Below are 23,464 nucleotides of genomic sequence, written 5' to 3' on the forward strand. Positions count from 1 at the left end.
GGGTAATACCGATTCCAGGTCTTTGCTCATTTGTCAGGAAATTTCCTTCCTATTCCCTGCATTTCAATACCACATGTGAATTTCTCAGGCTGATATCTTTCACCAATCGAGCTGCTGTTTCAGCAAAAGCATTTTCTCTGAAATACATGCTGCTTTGTTGCAGGTTACCTTTTCAGATCATCAATGACAAAAGTAAACCCAAGGCTACGCCTTGATTTTTATTTTCCAGGGTTTATTATTGTATTTACAGTTCCCTGTAAAAAGAGACAAACCTTCTCCAGTAAGACCTCTAACACCTTCCTATGTTTCAAATATTAAAGACCCACATGGAAAGGAGAAAGATGGTAAGAGATGAGGGAGGTATCTCTGTGGGCTGATGTGCACGAATAGAAAACTTGAATCATTATAAATATTACTGTACTACACTTTGGTACAACCAAAAAAAACTCTTCAAAGAAAATAGCTAGTGTTCCATAAGTCAAATAAAATTCATAAACAATATGAAGAACCACATGGAGACTTTTATATGTGTAAAAAAATAGTAAGACTACTTGGCTGTATTGCGCATAAGCAATAAAATTAGATTCATTCAGATCCCTTTTAATGTAAGCCATGTTTCAGGCTGTAAGCAAGAAATGTCCACTGTGCTTTACAAAGGACGACGACTAGAAAAATCAATGCAAAGATCCCTCTCTTTTCTTATTTACCATTTGTCATGAGAGATAAACAAACGAAGTCTCCTCTGAGTCTGAGCGTAGTTGTATTAGCATTTTGCTAGTACCAGGCAGTATACAAAAACAGCCATCGTGCGACACCTCCAACACCTACAGGTAGCTGTTTTAGGGGCACATCCTGGTTTATGGTGAAACGAGTTTAACTCAGCCAGCCTCTTGTACCTGCTCAGCGATATCAGGTTAGCTCAGTGATTCCAAGGTGGACTCTCTTGTTCCTATTGCTGACTGGACTGACTGTTCCACCATCCGTAAACAGAAGGCATAAAGGTGATTACAAACATAAGAAAGTAGTTTTACATATTGTCTTGCAGTCTTTCCATATAGTCCCTAAGTTCCTTGGAATCACCAAGATTCATATCTTGGCATACCCATTTAATATTATCGTCACTGTCAAATAAAATTGAGTTGGTATAGGGACCTCCATCCTCTGGCAGTATTGTTGTATATGAAGTGAACTTTACACGCTTCTGCTTTGGCCCAGAATTTATAGGTTCACTTTTAACTTCCTTTTCACAACCGTACTCAGAAGATCTGAGAATATGATTATGAAGAGTCTTCTGAGAACTTCCGTTAAGAAGAAAGTTGCTTTCTTCAAACTGCATTCCTCTGTCAATCATGGTAGTGCACTCCTCTGATGGGAGCGAAATGTCAACTGGGTTTTCCAGCAGCTCCACCTCATTGCCAAGCCAGACCCAATCATGGGAATGGGGGATGTTGCCTTGCTCACTCACAGCAAACCTTTTATGCCTGTACTTCCAAGCAAAAGCGACGCAGTTAATCAAAAAGACCAAGATTGCTAAGCAGAAGACACAGAGCAGGGCATACATGCCAATCTCCAAATCTGTTAATCCTCTCGAAGTCAATGTAAGATCACTCGGATTGTTTTGCTCTGGTAGTTCTACTTGTGTTGGGAAACCTGTGAAGGCAGTTGGGTTATTTTGGAGCTGGTCCTCCTCCAGTGACTCCTGCTCAATGGGAGATTTGGCAGTTGTGCTTTTGTTTACATTGTCCTCATAATTACCAAAGGCTCCGTTTTTAGACCATTCTTGTATTGTCCGCTCTTGTTCGGCAGGCTTCTCTATAGAATTGCTTGCATGGCTTTTAAAGTCTCTATCCATTTCTTCAATATCATTGGTACTTCCTTTGTGATCAGAATCCTTTTGACCAAACTTCACTTTGACATTTCCTTTTCCGACAGCCAGGACGCTCTTTCTCTTAGTCTTTTGACAAGGCTCACTGATGACCATTTCGATTTTAATCAGAGGTCCTTGCCCATCTCCTTCTGCTACTACACTAGGCCATTTTGACTGAAGGTTTTGGTGCGTAGACACTACCATCTCATCCAGTGAGGTTATGGTGACTGAGAAATCCTTCGAGTCATAAATATCTAAAGGTGTCACTGATCCATCGCTGAACAAAACCCAAGCACTGACTATGGCTTCCTGGGGGAAGATAAGTGAGGAAAAAGTATGAAAGGTAAGAGACCACACAGCAGACCTGCAGTCATTTAGGTTTGTTCAACATCACTGGTAAAATAAATATATACTATAACTACAGTTTGTTTTGCTTTTCAAAAAAGAAATCAAAATTTCTACGCTGCTTATTTACTGCTTGTGGGTTTGTATTCTCTAGATTACTTAGGCATATACCTCCTCTTCAGGAACTATCAAAGAAATTGTCATCTACATTCGATAAAAGGCACTGACATTTTGAAAAGGCCTTTTCTTCAGGCTGAAGTACTGAAGTAAGAATTTGATTTTTTTCTTTTTTGATACTAGGTCCATATAGTGTAAATAATTATATTCCCAAGGCCCTGTTAATTAATTTTGTAGAAAACTAAATATTTCCCTATAATGGGGAATCTCTGTAATTCTGCAGTTTTAATGGTGCATATAATGAATGTGCAGTGTTATGGGTTAGAATGGTGATGCTGTTCAGCTCACTGACACAAAAAAGAAAATATTTGAATGCAATATTTTATTCTTTTTGCTGTCATGCTTTCAAATATATATTATATGAAGCATACAAAAGTGATTGTAGTTTGTTCAGGAAAATACAGAAACACATACAAGACTGCCAAATTTTAATGATGGCTTGACAAAACTGATTTCTTTTCTTAGGGAAAGTTTTGAGTGCTAAAAGGTAGTTGCAAATTTTCTAGTGACAAAGTCTCAATTATTTAGTAAATACAATGGAAAAAAAAGCATGTGCATCTGAAGCTATTTAATTTCTCAGATTATATGGTCTGAATCCACAGTAAGCACAAAGCCATCAAAAGATTTCAGCCGTGCACATCATGAAAAATTCTGCAGATGTATCTAAAGGGTTTTTTTTGGCAGAACTGGCTCTCTGAATATATTAAAACATAGGATTTATACCTCTGCTTAAGTAGCCACACCATATTTTTCTAGAGAAAAAGTATCTTAAGAGGCATATGCATGCTTTCTACAACATTTTCCATGCACAAATAGACACATCAGTGCCCCTGTGATGTGCTGTTCTCCACATTAGCTGTGGAGAGTTTAATGATCATTTTGTACAGGTGTAGGAGTTGGTCATGAAGATGAACAGTCTTTGCTGTATGAAATTACAGCTTCTCATGCAGTCATATATTATATGTGCCATTTACATTTTTCACTAGATAGCTTTGTCCTGGATTCTCACAGATTCTAATCACTGTTTGTATTGTACCTGTTTTGGAGTGTGCAGGATATCGTAAGCAGAGGTGGTAGAAACAATAGCTCTCTTGTTTCCTTTGCTAATTTGCAGAGAGACGGACAAGCCTGAAACTAGTTGGACTCCTAGATCTGTAATTGTTACACGGTCATCGAGGACTATCACTGTCTTCTCAGCCAAGATGGAATCAGAAAGAGGTGACAGAACCTGTAGAGAGAAAACGAATGTTTTGTCGGAAACAGCAGCTGACTCTGTGCTATAAGGCAAGACTCTAATCAGCATGACATTCCGGATTAATTATTTTTAAATGAGGCATGTAAAGAGGCAAATATATCCTTAGTAAAATTTTCTAACAGATTAGATTTTTAAGCTCCCACTTAAATCCAAAGAAGCTACTTGTGTGGATCATGCAACCTGTTTCATTGTTCAGAAAATCCCACAATGTTCCTAGTCACATTTACATGTACAAATCCCTTTGGCAGTTTTACCTAAGTGTTTTTATTATATGAAAATGACAAACAGCATAAATGTAAAGGTCTTCAAACTTCTTTTATGTTTAGTATATCATTTTTTCAGCAATTATTTTTCTGAAAATTGGACTTTTTATATGGCAAGTAACTATTATTTGTATGCTTGCAGAACTCTGCTGGATCTATAGAAATACTCTGGGCCGTACCTGGACCGTGGTGATGCCGTGCTCACGACCAACCAGAACTCGGCCATCTTGCAGCTTAGCAATTTTGGGTTCTTCTACCTTCATGAAATCAGCCACAAGGTCAGTGATGTCAAACTGCCACTCAGAACCTAGCATATAGGTCAAGTGGCCTCCAAAATCAGAGGATTCAGCTACAAATTGTGTCAGGACCCGCACCATGGCATGCTGATACTGAAGAGTGCAACCTCTTCCCTTTTTCTCATCATCATCTTCATCCTCACTGTCACGGGTAGGCCTGTAAACAAAACCAGGTTCATTAGCTATATTGCCATTATCTCCCTACAACTTTGCAAAGCTCCATTTGCATGGCATTTTTAATATTAGATTAATTTAGATTAGATAATCATTCTCTGCTAACTTGCAAAATGAACAGTCAGATTTTGGCCGGGTGTGCCGAGCTGAGTGCCATGTTTGCACAGCTGGTTTTGCACTGTACAAGTTAGAAGCTACTTTCATGTCTGTTGGTGATCCTTTGAGTGCAACCACCCAGCCACTTGCAATGTCTGTCTGTGCTGACGTTCCGTGGATCCCCTGCTTGTTCTTGGCTTCACTCAGCAATCAAATCCTGCAGAGGACTAAGGAAAGCAGGATGAAATTTTTATGAGAGGGCAGCTGTGGCACCAATCCCTGTAATAGCTGTGCTGGGAGAAGAAGAATTTTTAGCTGCACGGTAGTTACTCCTTAAAAATGACCGATCTTTTCCTCCATCCCTCCTTCCCTGAACATTTCTATTCCTTTGCTTAACTTCTCCAAATTATTACTGTACAGTCAGGATTCCCTGTGTGGGTAATGCTGCTGTGCCCTATCCTGGCTGTATCTCACAGGCTCGTTAAGCCCTCTGCATTTGAGAAACAGGTCTCACACAGCTCATGCAAGTGCTGGGGTATATTTGAAGTCACAAAATAACCACATAGGGCTTCCAAAAAAAATCCAAATTAGTCACTGAAATTACTGTTCAAGATATCAGTTACCCTGATGTACAAATATCATCTCAAACTGGTTAGATGAGCACTCTTATGAACTCTGGCACCATTAGTGACACTTCTAACAGTTTTCTAACTGTCTAGGCCCTCCCTGCAAAATACACTTATGACAAAAGTAAAAGCATTCTGCAAGTCTTCTATAAAGCATCCCGGTGACTTGTGCAGTAACACCAGCAGTGATACCTTGCACTTTTCCCCTGGTTTAAAGCCCAATTTCTCATCATTTTTTTTAATTAATCCTTGGGACAAATACAAATTATACCTTAGGACAAATTACCTCTTGCAAGTCAGATATAAAGCACTAGGTGGTCACATTTTTGCTCGTTATACTGTGGAATTCATTGCTTAGAAATATTTTGCCTTCCTTCTTTTATTCAAATTGAGCTTGAAGCCATTTTTATGGTAAGGGTGTGAAATACAGGCTAAGTCTCTTCACAGTGTTTTGGAAAGTAGTTTTGCATTTACTGTGTTCCTTCATCTTTTCTTTCCAAATATCAGTTATGAAAAACTATTATAAAACAGGATTGCTGTTGTTATAGATTATTTTATGACAGAGTTGGCAAACTGTAAGCTGAAAATACATCTATAAATATCCTTGTGCTCTTCAAAATGCTAGCAAGTCTTGATGTTATGGAATCTAATACACTGGAAATATATTTTCAATGCATCTTTTGATAGCAGAATATATATATGTATGTATACATATATATAAACACACATTCAGTCTCAAGTAAATGGCATTTCGTACAGCCATTTTGGTTTTGTATGTGCATTTAGAACAATAGTCTGTCATCAGTTACTGTATAAAACATCATGACATAATCATAAATTGTTAAGAAAAAAAAGCCCACAGGATCCTAAAAGAGAATTTACACTACACAAAAGAAGTTATTCTTGTAGAATTGGATTAGCTGGATAGTTTAGGGAATGCTTTGGCCCCAGTTGAAAACCTGAGTGATGCAAAGAGTGGCTGGAGATGGGGTGAGGCCTAAGGACAGAGGAGGGTCACTGCTCTCCTTATTACCACGATTTGGATTATGGGGGCTGCCAATCAGAATATGATGAAGTCTGAGCCCTTCCTTGCAGACAGATAAAAATAAGGGCTCCATTTCACTACAGAACTATTTATAGTTGTTTACATCTGTACCTTTCTCCTTCAGAGATGCTCAGTGCTATGCAAACCCAGAAGGGCAGCCAGGCCCTTTAACCATGGAGTGGCCAAGCAGCTTCTTGGTATCAACACAAAGGAAAGAGAGACCTGTTTGACTTTTCAACACAAGCCTTGCAAGTCTTGATTTGCCAGGTACCAACTCAATTTTCTTTTTTTAAACAAATGATAGCCATTTCCATTTCAAAGCCACAAATCCCTGTTTCAGTTAAGCAGACAGAGCATTTCAGTAAAAATGTTCGAAATACATTGAATAACCAAGTTCCCTTTACAGTATTAAGCTTCTTGTTACAGTGTTTTTAGTAGGTTTAAAATCTTTCCTTAAGCAGTGAACTCATTTTCATTTAAAGACCTGTCTTCATGAATATAAGTTATTGCTGCATATTGTGCTTTCTTTCCTTTGGTCATTTCTGAGGTTAGCTGTGGATGTCTCTCAGAATCCTTCTTATCCTATTTCTTGCTGCTTCTGAAACTTGCTTGGAAGATTCTTTGCTTTTCTGGAGTGAATGAAAGTTGCCAGAATTAAATTTAATTTACATTTCACACAGAGCCTTTGGAGGAGAGCTGAGCTGAACAGCAGCCTGTTACGAGGGTGCCTGCTAGCACTGATCTAATCAGTGATCTGTCAGCTTTCTATTACAGACACTGTCCATGAGCAGTTTAAGTGTGTCTCTTTTAATTTGCACCACGCTCAAACCATGCATCAGGTTATTGGCCAGATGCTAATTTTCTGTTTAAAACCCCCCTGAAGAAATCAGTTTTGCAGGGTTTGATGTTGCGATACCCATTAAAGAGAGGCATGTATTTTAAAAGACATTTGTAGCACCTCTAATTGGAGGGAAAAAAAAAACACTATTTCAGTTACAGAATTAAAATCAAGTTGATTTAGTGGAAGGTACTGAAATAAGTTGTGCATAGTTCCATTTACAGTTCCAAGAAGAAATGCAATTTGCTATCTTTACATTTCCTGGAGAAAGAAAAAAAAAAAAAGTCTACCTGTTTTTTTTTTTAAAAAAAGCTTATCTCTGTGGGATATTATGCTCAATTAACTAAGAGAGTGAAGTTCCAGTGTGTGCAAGCTGCGTGGATGTTCTTATTCACAAATGAAATGGCTTGAATCCACTTTCACTTAATTATTCACATTAAAGGATGGTTTTACTTCTGAGTGACAGCATTCACACACACATTTAATTATAGCACCTCATTTTTCCCTTCATTTAAGCCAGGCGAGCTTTCCTGCTTTGCTCTCTAGCAGACAAGCCCACAGTAGGTCTCCCACATAAGTAACCCCTGGTCCAACATGCTGTCATCCACAAGGGAGACCCTCTTTGGCTTAAACACACCTGGCCCATGTTTGGGCTCTAAAGGCTCACGCTGCTTCGAGGTTTGCAGTCTTGTGGCTTTAGTGATGCCTTTACCAGCTAGTGTTCACCTATGCCAGGTACTAGTTAAAGTCTGGTAAAGGACGTGCCTGGCACTGAGGCATATGCTGCAGACACACTGTGATGTTGGGCTTGCGAAACAATGTGCTATCCCCAGCTGGCAAACATTTATTTAAATTAAATTTCCAGATAGCTCTCTGAGCCTTTAGCCATGCAATTCCTATTAATGCAAGTTGAAGGCACTCATCCCATGCAAATATCTGTGCATAGAGGCTGTGCAAGAACTTCAAAGAGATAATTATTTTCCAGATGCATAAGGAATCAAAATAAATGTTCTTGTTAGACTATCAGAGTCTGCCTGGACCTCTTCTTCAGTCTAATATTTGACTTTAATTTAAATACACGCCTTTCATTTGCTGAGATTGTGGTCTTCTCTGCAGCACATTCCAAAGTATCCTGTGCCATACATTACTCATGAGTGGCTCCATGGCCTGACTTTTCTGGGGAAAAGGTGGTTGTCCATATCTATAGTAGCACCTGCCATAGATAAGTTCTCCTCTGAATAAGAGTAAACGTTTGCTATATATTTACCAACTGATCAAGTGAGCCACATTTTCTGCTCTTACCTAGCAAAGCCTGCACTTCTTTATAGTTTCTTGGGAAAAAAAAAAAGAAAAAAAAAAAGGCAGCCCATACGTTCCTCTTTCTGCATTCTTTCTGCTGCTGAGGTGTTGCAGCACCAGGCCCATTACAGGCAGAACAAGGTAAATGAAGTGAAACTTTCAGCAGCTGGCATATGTTCAGTTTGTTCATACTCTTGCGTATATCTTCCCTCCACACATGGCAACTCTGTGTTTATTACTGAAGCAAACACAAAAGTTTCTATTGTGCCAGATCCTCATCACTTAGTGCTTTGTCACTATCCATGTAGTCAAGATACAAGTCAGTCCCGTTCCTTTGAGCTCATCCTCAGAACGTCCTTTAAATTGGGTCTTTTAATCCTTAGTATTATTCCCTTTTAAGTATTGGATAATTCTACCCTCACTGTTGCCTGTTTGGGCCCTTTTTAGGCTCCTCAGTAGATATGTTGCTCGGGGCAAATCAGGGTTTTAGTTAGACCTGTGCCTGTCTTTAGCACTATGGTTGTCACTGCCAGAAATTCTTTTTCACTGTGTTATACATTTAAGCTGGTGTCATGCCTTGCTGTGCAGCTGTACTTTTCAACTTAGCCTGAAATAAAACAGTGCGCTAGCGTTCCTAGAAGTTCCTAATCTGGCACATTGTCAAAATTACGAGTGTTTTAAGTAGAGAAAGATCCATCCACAGTTGTCTTCATAGAACCCATTCATCAGAGCATAGACTTTAACAAGATAAGAAGTTTTTTTTTTTCCCTAAATCAGATCTGCTAAGTAATGGTTTGCTAAGCTCTTCAGCAGAGTGCATCTGTGTGGAGACTGATGAACCATTAAAAGTCCTGCGGGTCTTTCACCTCTTTTCTGTCTGGAAGATTTCACATGTTCTCTAGCAGTTCCATCTGCCTCTTCCTGAGCCTGCTGATTGTCAGGGAAATTTTGTCATCCCACCCTTTGGTCATTTTTAAGTGTTGTGCGCCTAACTCACAAAGGTCCAATACTGTCCTCGACAAGGACAAAAAAGCAGAGCTAAAATTTGTTCCTAAGAGTCAGCCTTTGAAAATAGCTTTTAAGAACACATTATTGAGCTCTGAATTTGCTGATCTTACTGGTTAAAAATAAAAAACAGATAGCACATTGTTCAGACGAATGACACGAAATGATAGAAACAATATTGTGCAAAGTGAATTTTTGCTGCTGCTTTTGAATTTAGAAATATCAAGGCATGCTAAAGAAAACTAGGGAAGACGGTGAGTTGATTAAGGAAGCTGTATCCTGTGTTATTGTAATGGAGGAGGAATAACCAGGGTCAACTGGAACTATCCGCAGAACTGAGAGCCTCATCTATATTCAGACAGGTTGGAGAAACTGGACCTCCTGTTTTTGAAAAAGAAAAGATTAAGAGGCAATCTAATTGAAAAGGTCATAATCCCCTTCAGAGTGCTGTGTAACAGGACATAATGAGGCTTCCTAAATTAAACTAATGTAAAACACAGAGAAATAAAGGGACAGCATAAGCTCTAAAAGTAGGCATTTTTTTAGCTAGGTTTCGATATAGATTAGTTTTGCAATGAAATATTATATGTGCTCTAAATATTGTCCTTTTAATGAGTGGCAAATGCCGATATTTGGAAGGTCAAGTACATGTTTTCCAGGCATAAATATCTGTCTGTTTTTATGAACTTTTCTTAAGGATTTGGTGTTAATTATGCAGGAACAGGCTGAACTGCGTTCTCCAAACACCATGGACAAACAGACAAGAGTTTTAGTACCAGTTTCAGTGATGGAAAAACTGTGTTTGGGATCTCAAGCACTTAGCCAAAAAACAACTATGGGGATCAAACACAGAATCAGAAACCCTGAACTGTTCTTAAAGCTCAGCAGCTTTAGGTATCTGGATATCTAAGATTCTCCTGTTTTCTCATCTAAAGCCATGTCTTGCCTGCTCGGTTCAGGATGAGTGGCTGTGACCATACTCCATGCACTGAGATCCACGTCCCCTGTGTCACACGTGCTGCCCCTTTCATCTCTGGTGCAAGTTTCTGAACTGCATATGCATGCCAAAAACTTGTTAAAGTCTAAAATCTGAGGCCCTGGATGGTGCTGGTGTGGCAGACCTACCTTTTGTTGGAGGTGACTGGTATCCTCCAGCCTTTGATCTGGCTCAGTTCTGTATCGGAGATCTCAATCTGCAGGGGAAGCCGGGGAACCCAGACAGTCACTTCTAATTGGGTGGTGAAATGCTGGTAAGTGAAGTTAACTATAGTATCCACTTTGCTTTTCATTTCCTTGCCATTGACAAAGATGGAGTCACATCTGTTAGAAACCTTTAAAAAAAAAAGGGGGGGGGGGAGATTAATTAGGAAATGAATAAACATTCTTTATTCACAAGGAATTATGCATCAATTGAAAGACAGTGCTAATAATATGAGTCATGCATATTGTATTTCCAATTTTTTTAATTAGTTACAAACAGTGAAAAATGTACCCCAGGGAAGCAGTTCTGCCTTCCCCAACAGATACTACTCAGACTACAGAAATAATCTCAGGATGTTATATAACCTCTGTCAGTCTTTTATACTCGGCAAATTAAACTCTGCATGAATCAAACTCCATGTGCACCAGAGTTTATGTTTACAACTTGCTTAAAAAAACTGGAAAAGATGGAGCCATATGTTAATAAGAAAACGAATGACTCAGAACCATAAAACAGAGTCTTTTTCTTTGAGCACTGCAATACTTAAAGATGAAGATCCCCTTATGGCTCATGAGCAGAATTGCAACAGAAACATTAATTTTTAGAACTTCTCCGTAGTCATTTTAGCAAAATATATTCATAGTTGTTTTGTGTCATTATATGAAAATGTTGCCAACTCTAGTACTGTACAGCAGGTGGGCTGTGTATTACAACTTGTCTGCCCTCTTGGTTTCAGGGATCCTTTGGCACCAAATCAAGGCTCTGGAGCACAGATTTTTGAAACAATCCAACATAACACGATGTTTGACCTGCATCCTGGAAAGATGGAACTCCGTTCATGATGAGGCATGTTTTTATATATTTGTGTGTGGTGTGTGTGTGTATATATATATATATATATAAAGTATAAAGATTTGCATTCTGCTTTGAACTAAGATGTGATAGTTTCCAACAGATTCCATGTCCTTCAATCTGTTCTTTTTAATCTGTTAAAGCCATGGCTCCTGGCACGTAGTTGAGTTACTGAAATGGACTTCATTTTCATGTCAGGGCTATTCTGAAGGGATTCTGGCAAAGTCAGTGATTAGATCCTGGTTTAGTGGAGTCATATAGTCCTCAGTGGGGAATATGCTGAACCCTTGGTTGATTTTGTTCTATAAATGTACTTCATCTCTGATATTAAAAGAAGTTAGGCGCAAAGAAGAATTATAGAAAATAACTAGCAGACCTTTTCTCTTAAATATAGTTCTCAAATATGACTGAAATTTTGTGCTTTAAATCCCTGGTAACATCATGTGGAATAACACTATTTTTAGGAATTTAAGAATATAGGAATAACACTATATTTGTGTCATGGTAAGTGTTCTGACATGGTAAGATTTCTGACATGGGCAATGTCTCGTGTTCTACTACCATATGGAGAACGTTTAAGTAAAAAATATTTTGCCTCAATGGATCCTATAATACTTTTAAAATCTGTAAGCAACTTGGCTAAGAATCAGCTACTTCAAAACAAATGAAAACAAACAACCCTAATGGTGATCATTAAATGGCAAGTTTTATTTCCAGAGTTATCATGATGATGTTACAGTAACTCCTAAGCCAAGAAAGGAAGGAAAAACATTCAGGAAACACTGTGCTAATTTATCTGTTGGTATGGATCCAATGAACACTGACGATATCAAGTGACTGTTTTACACTTAGTGAGACCTATCTTAGATAAAACAGCCAGACTTTTCACATTGTCCCTTTTATAACATCACTGTACAACTAATGTCATTCTTCTGTACCGCTAATTATTAGATAATAACCTCACTAAAAATATTGGCAAGTGCTTTTATGTTCTCTTTAGAAAAAAAATCACTGCTTGGTATATTTCTCTATGGAAACATGCAATACCAATATATTAAAAAAAACAGCTGCACTTCCACATTTGCCATTTTCAGGCCAGTTTCACAGATCCTAATTAATGTGCTGAAGCTGCAATCAATTATGTTTTTGTAAAGGGACTAAGCCAGGGTACCAGGGATAGACAAAAGAAACTAAGGCACTCTTCAGAAGATACTCCTTCCACATCAATGCTTAATGAGTACAGGAATTGAAAAAAAAAAAAAAAAAAAGGAAAAAAAAATCTAGCTGTCTGATAAAGAGCTTAAAATGGACTCCAGGTTCAGGAGTACCACAAATGAGATGGAGCACACTCAGAATCCCTGTTTCCCCCTCATAATATGTCACAAGTGTGTCTGGGAAATTTAAGCACATTAATCAAGCTCATTAATTGAATGAGCAGCTGAGATTCTAAATCATAAAGCCCACATCTAGGGAGCTTTGTGAGAATTAATACAAGACAGAAATAATTACGAAAACTCAAAGAGAGAAGGATAAATATCAAGATCTGATCAGGAGAATAACTAATATCTGACATGACAGAGGCTAATGTTTTAGTGTCTCCTCTTAGTGTTTAAAACAGTCCTGTATTTTGTCAGCAGGCAAGAAAGGTGCTAAATCAGAGAAAAGAAATATGGAATTTAGCTTTTAAAAAATCATTAGACTTGGCTTGCAAATCAGATTTCATGTTTATACAGGCCATCCAGTCACTTACACTTACCAAGAGGTACTATAATGCAGAGCATATAACTGTGCCATAGAAATTGACCCAATGACCTTGTGTAAAGTTTGCAGCCCCCCTTTCATTGAGGTGTATCTTCTAGAAAATCATCTGTTCGTGATAAGAAAATGTGAAGAGATTAATTATTGTTTTCCAGCTCCCTATTAAGCATTTGAGTTTACCTTATTAGGTACAAGCCAACCTAGGAATCTAATGGAAAGTTTTGATTGTAAGGATAGCAATGAAAGCCGCAGCAGTTGCTGAGTCCAGTTGCTAGCCCATGAGGAAGCATGTGAAGCCGTGACCACCATTAGCCATCCCAGGGCATTAATGCGCCCTTGAGCAAGCCTCCCTGTGTTAAATCTGTAGCATTTAGCCTCAGAACTCCTACACTCATTAAACCTTAGAGCTGTTGTTAATTCACTCAAAAGTAGCCTGTTCCAACTCCTTGCACACAGAATTAATTTCATCCCGTTCTCAGATGCAAGCGATGCCTTCACATTAGGAGCAGTCTAGATGTTCTGCCAGTGATGAGGGAAAGATGTGGAGCTTTGTGGCCTCCAAGAGTATTTGGCTTATGGGAGGCCAGCCCAACTCGTTCCCAGGAACTGTGGTTTCCCCTCACTTTCTCCCCTTTGAAGTCTAATCCATGCTCTTACAGTGAGCCCGTAACTTCCAGAGGCACGTGAGCATGCTGAAATGTAACTCATGGGAGCTCCTGCTATGGTTGGGGAGCACATTGGTGTGCACGGGAAGACCTGCTGGGGGGCAGAGCAGTGATTTAGGGAGAGCTGCATTAGGCACAGATTTCTATAGGGCTGCTGGTGTACATCCGAGGGAGGAAAAGGGGCAAATGCTGCTCAAAGAACTCTCTCCTGCAAACACTCCACAGTGAGAGGACACAGCAGAACCTTCAAGTGCCACCTCCTAACCCAAAATGCACAGAGCTGCAAAACAGGCTGCCACTCTCCACTGTCAATTGCCTGGCAAGAATCAGAAAATGCTATTTGAGACAGTTTGCAAGAAGGGCAGGATGGCCAGCTCTCTGCGCTGGTATTCGGGTCAAGAGAAGGAGAGCTGCAATTAACCTTTCTGGGCTTTGAAGCAGGCGCTTGGCTCCAATCCCCACAAGTAATTCTAAAAAGCACAATTTTCCCTGTACAACCCATCAGATCCTCCTCATTTTAGACTTAGCAAGTACAAAAGTAGGTAGCAATCCACGGGAGTAATTGGGAAGCCATTTGATGCTCAAGTCAGCAAGGGTTTAGGTACCCTTTGGCTGAGCAGGTATAAAAAAGAACTGAATTGACAAGAAAACAAATAAAACTTGTTGCTGGATAAGCTTTACAATTTTAGAGACATGTTTTATTCAAAATCTTTTGCTTTACCCTCATCTTGTCGCTCAGTTAGTAAGGAAACTGAAATAGATACAACAGAAATAACAGAACTCGAGCAAAACCCTTGTGTCTATAAGCAGACAGGAATTTAGTGACTGAAGAGGTGTCACAGTTAATACTGTACCCAACACCAAGCTGTCATGTGGCTCTTTTCATTGTTTTTTTTTTAACAAACACATGCAAAACAAAAACACGCTGGTGTTTTTGCAACACGTTTCAGCAGAGTGCTACACCACTCCATTGCAATGTTGAGGAAAGTTGGTCCCCAAGTGATTTTAACCTAGAATTGAATCTCACCTGAAATCTCCAGCTTTTTAGCGAGATGGCTGCTCATCTCTGCAAATCTGGCCTAAATATATTATGTATTTGTAGCTGTAGTTGTTTGACTGCTTTGAATCATGCAGTTGGTATACTATTTTTGTATAACATTATTATTCACTGATGAGAAGAAACACATACCCAGCCCTAGTGTTGTGTAGTGCTTGACTCCAACTTTTGCTCTTGCTTTTAAGTAGGCAACAAACATTAGAATATATCTCAAGGGATATAAACCCTTATATCTGAAACTACTGCAGCTATTCCAGGGAATAGTATGTGGAGAACTAATTTGCCAATAAAAACAAATTAACTTGAAGGGAATGTTTCGAAAGTGACACTTCCAAGGCTATTCTGCACATGTCTAAAATTAAAAAGGAGTAAAACTTCTGTTTTCCTTGGTTTCAATTTCAGTATCTTGTCATTTGCCTTCCTCTACTCTGTGTGTTCTTGATCCACCATTTGTCTCAAACTGTTTGGATACACTATTTGCAGACCCCAGTACACATAATTAGCTGGGCAGGGAGGGAGGAGGCAGGACTATTGCCAGACTTACCTGCTTGGGGAGGAAGGTGAAATAAATGTACAGTAAAACTAGCAGTCCAAACATATTTGGAAATTTTCTGATTTGGAAAAGTGGAAAATAAACTGAAGTACTCCCTGTTCAAGAGACCAGAAGAACATAGTGGTGTGAGGAATAGGCTTATGGAGATTATCACTTGCTCAGATGCACAGATCTCTGCACAGACAACATGAGGCCACATTAATACCAGCTCAGCAGCAATTAGCACAGTAGAATGAGCGATACCCTATTGTTTTATTGAAGAAGCCTCTGTTGTTTTTCTCTGTCACCATTTAACATTACTGATGAAGAAAAGCAGGTTATTGAGCGGGGAAGAAGATGCAACTAGGTCTAGCTTATAATGATGTGAAAGGGTATTTGAAGTTTTGAAGTCCTTTTACCTTTTAACCTCCCTCTCCATTGAAATGCACTGAACTAGAGGAAAGGACAGCATGGAAGACATTAACATTTTGGTTTAACAATAGAGACAATTGCAGTGGCTGAGAAAAGGTGCAATGATCCATGAATGTACAATGAGAATTTAAAAACCTGCTGTACTGAATGAAGTGTGCACTATTCCAAAGTGTTATCTAGGCAAAATTATTAAACAGCACATGAGATGTGCCAGGAATCCAGCCCCAGGTGCAGCACAGCTGCTCTCCTTCACTTTGAGGCACAGCACGCACGGGCCTTCCCGTGGGGATGAGACATTTGGAGGGTGCACAGGTTGAAAGAGGGGACGAAGAAGGTGGGTGAGCTTCAATATCCCAGCCTGCTGCTCCGCCTGACAAGGTTCAGGCTGAGGAACAACCGCTCTGCCTGCATGGCGGTGCTGGGACAGGCAGATGTGCAGGTGTTTTCACGTTTATTCATGGTGTAGATTGACTGCTGCAAGGGGCAGCTCATAGCAGTACATGGTTTCTGCCAAAATGTTTTTGGCTCTATACTCAAAGACCTGTTGCTAATGAGCAGAGCTTCTAACTGCAGGGCTTTTGTTTTTCTACCAAAACCCAACTAAGGAATTCTGCAGAAATTAAAAGTTATCGTTTCTGTTCTCCGCACTAGTTTTATCATCTTCATGTACAGACTAAGAAACAGAAATCATTGTTATGGAACTAGATTAAGGCGCTGGCATCTCTGCAGGTCAAGAGAACACCTTCGTTGACATTACTTGGACTAGATCGTGGTTGAATTGTCAGCACAAGGAGAAATTCTGTTTGATACCAGTAACTAAGAGGTAGGGCTGGCTATGTTGCTATTGGTCTTAGCAAAGACATCTCTGCAGTCGGTTGGAAAGGCAGATGGGACTCCTTTTTGACATATGAAAGAAGAATGGGATATAAGCGTTAGGAAATAGAGCCTTTTTTTAGGTTTCATCCAACAGCCATTGACGTAAACGAGACTTTCTGCTGATTTACTGGCCTCAGACCAGGAGTTCTAAAGGATGCTAGGGCTTCACTGTCAATCGTAAAACAGTGACAGCCAACAGTGACATAGCTTTGGTATAAGGAGATGTTTAGGCAATGTTTTTTGAGAGGCTGGAGTGAGTTCTTTTTATAGTGTAGTTCAAGCTGCAAGGACAAACTGCAGTTATCTTGATGGAGTAGCAGTTCCATTGCCAGGATGCAGGGGAGTAGATGCACATGAAACTTATCTCCTGTGGTTTAAGCTCATTTAAACCTGAGCACAGTTTATGTTTTGAGCAGAGCTTCAGGCATACTCTTCATTCAACCACTACATCTGCTGATAACGTGGGGGCCAGAGCTCAGAGCAGTAAATCCTACCTCCTGGTCCATTTGTAATCGAAATTGCACCAGGCCCATTCCTGCTCCCTAAGTTACTGTTTCTCCTAAGCAATCCCATATGCAGTTCAGCACGGTTTCCACCTGTCTTGTCACCCTAATGCAGGTGACAAGACACCTCTGTGGAACTCATGTCCTCCCCAGCCAGGCTCGAGACAAACATCTTCATTCTTGTCCACTGAGATAAAGGTCCTTTCACGGGCACAAATTCTTTCATGGGCACAAACTAAGCACGTGTTTGTATGAGGTGGTTTGCTTAAGTATTTGATCCTTAAACTTCCTCAGATTAGGCATTACCAATGCTTGTTGGTTTAAGGAAACATCCACATACTTCATATTCATCAGCTGCTGTCCCAGAAGGGATTAGGAGTTGTTTATCTAGTGAAACCCAGGCATATGGTGCCAGCGCTTTCTTGCACCAACTCTAATTGCAAACACTGAACTTGTTCTGTAGAAACTGCTAATTAGGTGAAGCTCACACATATGTTTGAGCTATAAGCCATGGTGGGGTTTTCTCCTTTTTTTTTGCACTTGAATTACTCCCACAAATGGGGCTGAAGGTTGACAGAATAATTTACACATTGCTTAGAAGAGAACAAGGGGGAAGTATTCAGGCAGATACAACATACTTCAGTCCCACTGAAGTTCTTCGCAAAAATAATGGGCTTAAAAAGTAATCTTCTGTGTACTAAGTAAACTTAGTGTTCATGATTCATGGCTCTAATCCCTGTGACTGAAATTCAGGATCTAAGGCTCCATGAAATTAAAAGAAAAAGAAACAATTACATGCGTATTCCTTCAATTTCATGTGTTGCATACCCATCCGATTTTTCCAATGAAATTTTAAGATGGGAAATAGACATTTCTAAACAATGCCTAATTCAAATAAAATACAATAAAATAAAATGCAGGTCTGTTTTAACTGCTGAAGCTCCTGAGACTCCTGGTTTCTCCAGGTTGCTCCAGGACATGTCACCCCCACATAGTCCCACCTGCCAACAAACAGTCCACAAACAAAGCTTGTGGGCTTAACACAGTATTAAGAGTAATGTTTTAGGTCAAGAATTTCAGGCTCACTGACCTGGTATTTAATCTTGCAACTGTAATGAAAGTGTACGCCATCCTTATCCCAAAGAAACATTTGGAAAACAGGAAAAAGAAAATCCCCAAAGAGCTTTTACACACACAGTAGTACACTTCTGCAACGAAAACTGCTCCTGTGCCTAGCATTTAGTGTTTCTACATTCATAAGTCTTCCCAGATAGTTTTTAGTCTCTGAGCAACAAATAATTCATTAATTACTAATGTTCTTTTAAAAAAAAGTAAATACAGCCCAAAAAAAAAAAAACCCACAACCCTAAAACAACATTCACTCAGCCAAGCACTTTGATAAAGTTATTTGGGGAGCAGGTCAAGGACCGTTACCTAAGCCATTACCCTCCTTTTTTGCTCATATATCTACCCTCTCCTAGACTGCTTTAGCATCTAATACAGGACAATGCAGAATCAGCATTAGGAGACAGGAAAGAAGAGCTACCTCCCTGGATGTAATTTAGACAATTGAGTTTAGATACATAAAAGATGGTGCAATTTCCCCACATACACAAAAATGGTCAAAACAATTTCTTTATATTGCTAGATCACACGTCGTGCTGCCCTACCACAGTCCAGCTGTAACTCTTTTTGGAGGAAGGGGTTTTCCTGCCCACAGACCCAATATTGTCACCACACTACACCTAGGTATTGTGTGTAGCAGAAAACAGTTGCAAAATGATGACAGTATTGTAATACTACAAGTGGCCTTATTTATATAGCACAGGGAAAGTATAAGAAATAATGTTCTGGCTACAGAGGAGGAGAGCTATAGTGATAATAAAGTGGAAGGAGGGCCAGCATCTACCATCATCCCCAAGCCTGCCTTGACCTCCTAAACGATTTTTCAGCAATTCTGATTGCGCAGTAAAGTAAAAGATGAGAGTTGCATGGCCAAGAGCCCCTGCAGAGCGCCCTAAGCTACCCCGATGGGCTCCCCTGAACCGTAAGTGTCCAATCCAACCAGCCCTGCTGCCAAACGGGGCTTCTTGCACAAATCCACCGTGCATCGCGCGAGTCCACCCACCACGTCCTGCACGGGGCCATGCAACTGTCCCAGCTCTGGCTTCTGCAGTTACATGCAATGAATATTCTTGGACAGTCACTCAAGGAAACAGAGAGACGGTCTTTAAGATGAATGCACTGGAAAGAAAACAGTCAGTCTATCAAAAATATGGCTAGAGATCCACTTGAGTCTACCATCTTGGGGCTCTTTCTTAAAATTATCAGAAAGTGACTGAATGACACAGCAGATCTTTTCCAAGAAAGCATTTCATGTCTAATGTCAGAATGACACAGGCATGAGATGCAGCTTAACTCCTTAATGCAAAGTCCTGGATTTGCTTGTTTCTCTACTTAACACATTTTAAGGCTGTGCTAAAAATGGTGCAGTTGAGTTTTGACTTAGCTTCAGCTTAGAAACTTAAATTCCACATAAAAATTCGAGGGAATTACTATAGCATATACTTATACACATAAGCTGCACCTCAGTTAATTGGAGTCCCTCAAAAATAACCCAGTCCTTTGAAAATAGGTCCTTGCATGTCCCTTCCCTTCCCTCTCCTTCCCAAACGGAGTGCACACCTGCAAATCCTCCTACTCCTAGAAGGGGGGGGTTCTTGCTAGATGAGAGGAGGAGAAAGTCAAGATAAGAGGAGAGGAAGCTCAGGACGAGAGGGAAGAGCCTTGATGCCATCGGATGGCAATGGAGCCATAGGGAGCCCTAGGGCCAAGCTCTCCTCCTGCTGCCCAGTGGGTCTACAGAGAGCTCCTGAGTTACAAGCATGAAAATATGACGACGTCTGAGTCACAGTAACAGCTGCATTTTGCCTTCTCCAAGTGGAACAGCAGAGCAGCGAATTGTTCCTCGGGTGCGGGAAGAGGCAGGGAGCGGAACAGACCAAATCCTGCAGGATTTGAGATGAGGAGCAGCCCAGGCGGGAGAACACGCTGTGTGCAGCCTGTCTGTTGTCATCTGTTCCTCGACTTTTACTGTGTCAATAAATCCAAACTCCAACAAGGGGGAAGGCAGCCCATCTTGGCTCCATCAGCTGTGCAGAACAAGACCATGCCTGGTGTGACTGCAGTGCAACTGCTCGGCCACCCCGCTGATGGCAGTGAGCACACTGTGCTCAGGATGGGATGTCTGCTCGCTTACATGCACGGGTGATCCAGGTGGGCTCCGTCTGGCGGGGCTGCAGGACTAAGAAAGGCTGTTGGCATCTCCTGCTAACCCTTCCCACCTCTTTTATTAGTGTGTTGAAGCTCCCTTGGCCTCTCTCTTCCACTGTCAGCGAGGGATGGAGCTACGGAGAACGGCATAGCCAAGGGTGACATCCTGCCCCACACATTTTAGGCTCATTACTATCCAAACATTCAATTCAACCACACACGACAAGTACTACCCACAAGACAATCAATGTAACTACATTACCTGACTTTAGAGCTTTTCTGCTAGTCCTCTCTATATATTTTACAAAGAAAATTAACTGTCACAATCTGTTTTTTTTTTTTTAATCAGTAAGGGAACCGAGCTAATTAATAACCACATACCACATTCGTGTAGCAGACCACAGAGCCTTCTCTTTAGAGGAGGATTTTAGAAACTTTCTAATCACAGTGGGAACAACTGTCCAAATCATGACATTTTGCATGACACAAAAGCTACTTTTTTCCGCAGAGCTCTTCAGAAACCCCGACTTATCAGAATCAACAGCTTGTTTGCTACTGACTTCAATTTAAATGCAGAGATTGTCAGAAGAATTAGGGTAGAGCAACCTGACTCCACCGCTCTCTTCACTGGATCAGCTTTGCTTTAAGATCCATGAGATCTGGGTGAACTGAACTTATTCCTGAGCAAATTAAGACATTGCTGAAATCCAGCTCCAAATGGGTGTTCTCCCTATTTTTCAGTCTTCTCTCCGTCTACAGCTGTAGTGCATGTACTCTCATGAACTCTATCTAAATGCCAAGACAGATCTGTAAAGCGCTCAAGTTCCCCTGCTGAATCTGGGCAAAAACAGACGTTACAACTCATGCATGAAAGATAAGTGACAAATCGCAGCCCGCTGCCTTAAGTTTTCTGTTGTACTTTCAGCTTTTTCTCTTTTGGGTGATTTTTTTTTATACCTCCCCCTAGGGCTGCCTAGATAGAGATGAATGTGCCCCAGTCAAAGAATATAAAAACACGGAACAAGGGAAAAAAAAAAAAAAAAAAAAGCTTGCTTTCTTTTCTTAAAGTTATACCAATCCACTGAATCACAAGACACATATATCTAAAAGCTAAACACAGCGTAAAAATACACCCCAGACCTCGGAATCACCAGCAACCATATGAATGCATTTGGCTATTTTACTAGCAACAGTAATTTCTTTTTCCTAACCAGAGGGCCTAGAGGCACATTATACACTTAACGGGAAGTGTATTCAAACAACAGCGTAAACAGCAGAGAAAGAAATCAGGAATGGTCACTTGTCTGGGTTATCAGTATGTCTTTATATCTGATAATGATGCCACATTTGCAAAATCACATATGTATTCCCTAAAAGCCTCTGGTAATACGTATTTATTTAATACCTGTGTCAGTGATACAGGGTAGAAACAGCCAATCCCCCACATGAGACTGTATCAGGGGGTCTGGAGGAGAGATGGTGCCACTCTCCCCATTCAGAGGAAGAAATCAGAGTGATGCAGAGAGGGATTTACACTGAAGACTGACTCTGCTGGTGTTAATGCAGTGCTTACACACATCATACTACTGAATGCACACGGAGCTAGACAACGTAAGAAATAGAGGACACTTTCAGGCTATGTCAGGAAAGGAGACGCTGGCTCATTAGAAGTGATGTTCACTGGTCTAGGAAAAGAGACAGGGAAAGGGTATGTTCAAAAGGCCTTGGAAAAGAGACAGGTGGGGAAAGCAAAACTGAAATAAATCATAATATATAAATAGTAATAAATAATAAATGATGCTAAGAAATCCTAACACAGGGTAGGATGACAACTCTGGCAAATACCTTACATCAAGTGGTACTTTAGTTAACCCAGGTTTTGGCAAAAGTGTTTTACAGCAGCACAGCATTCAGTGCCAGGCTGTGCCCGGCTTAGGTCAGCGAGCCCGAGCTGAATTCATTGCTGTAGCTCACAGGCAAACTAGTTGTTTTAAAGCTGGCAGAGGGTTTAGATGAATTTTAGTCATACTGCCAGCCCAGCAAACTTACTTAAGGGGCTGCCATGGCCCTGTTAGCCAGAAATTGGAGAGGTGTAAAACAGATATAAGTTACTCCATGCATAAATCCAGAAATTACTGTCACATGAAGTCCTAGGTGGTTTCATCTCCTAGCTTGCTGGAGATAGGAAAGATGGGTTAAAGCAAAGCACATATTTTATTTTTCTCTATTCTTTTGCACTATTGCTCCCTGGAGGCACCTCCTTCCCCATTCATACAAATAAAGCAGAGCCGATGCACTCTAGTCCCGTGGCTGCCACATTTCTGCATGAGCAGAACACAACTCCTGTGCCACGTGTCCCAGGCATAGCCCACCGTGCAGCCACAGCTGCTATCCTGTGGTTTTATACGGCATCAACATCCAAAACCTTCTCAAAGGAGCCCCGCTCCTGTGCAGACCCAGCTGTGTATTCTTCAAATGGGCCGAAGCTAGAGGCAGTTTTTTTACAAAGATTAAGGAGATCAAAGCTGGCAGTAATACACTTTTCCTCAGCAAAATTAGTTACAGAAAATGGAAAATATCAATAATAACATAAGGCTATTAAACAAGCCACATTGTCAAGTTTGCTGAGAACAGAAGGTCTTAGCAAATGGCTGTCGACTAGACTTTAGACAACCCTCCTCACCAACAACATTGCAAAAAACAAACAAGCTGTATCTTAAATAGCTATAGTCGCATGGTATCTACAGAGAATATTGGGGAACATCCATACATGGTGAATGTTTGCATTATTAAAAAGCATAAAAGGGAAGCCTGCCAGCATCCCCGACGTCTCCCCTTCACCGATGCAGGCTGGGTCTTCCCGTCCCACCATGGCCCCGTCACCCTCCTTGTTCTCTGCTTATAGACTCAGCACTAGAGCTGGACAAGATGCAACCTTCCTCTCCTGAGGACACTGGGAGTTTGGGACATTTTTCGCACTCTATTCTGCGATGAACCCAAGATTTCCCAAGCTTGCAGAGACAGAGGGG

General features: G+C 40.5%; 1 protein-coding gene across 1 annotated transcript in view; it reads right to left on the bottom strand.

Moving 5' to 3' along the window:
* Positions 1 to 211: 211 nt before the first annotated feature.
* TMEM132B (transmembrane protein 132B) overlaps positions 212 to 23,464 on the bottom strand; it is a 207,430-nt gene continuing 184,177 nt past the window's right edge. The window contains exons 6-9 of the mRNA XM_088532500.1: positions 10,412 to 10,617; positions 4,087 to 4,360; positions 3,426 to 3,617; positions 212 to 2,176 (exon numbers count right to left, since the gene is read on the bottom strand). Of these exons, the coding sequence (XP_088388626.1) occupies positions 1,028 to 2,176; positions 3,426 to 3,617; positions 4,087 to 4,360; positions 10,412 to 10,617 (1,821 nt within the window). The 3' untranslated portion in view covers positions 212 to 1,027. The remainder of the gene's footprint in view (positions 2,177 to 3,425; positions 3,618 to 4,086; positions 4,361 to 10,411; positions 10,618 to 23,464) is intronic.

Source organism: Tinamus guttatus, unplaced genomic scaffold (genome assembly GCF_059628265.1).
Source record: "Tinamus guttatus ecotype Peru unplaced genomic scaffold, ASM5962826v1 Tinamus_guttatus_pri_ptg000459l, whole genome shotgun sequence".
NCBI classification, from domain to species: domain Eukaryota; kingdom Metazoa; phylum Chordata; class Aves; order Tinamiformes; family Tinamidae; genus Tinamus; species Tinamus guttatus.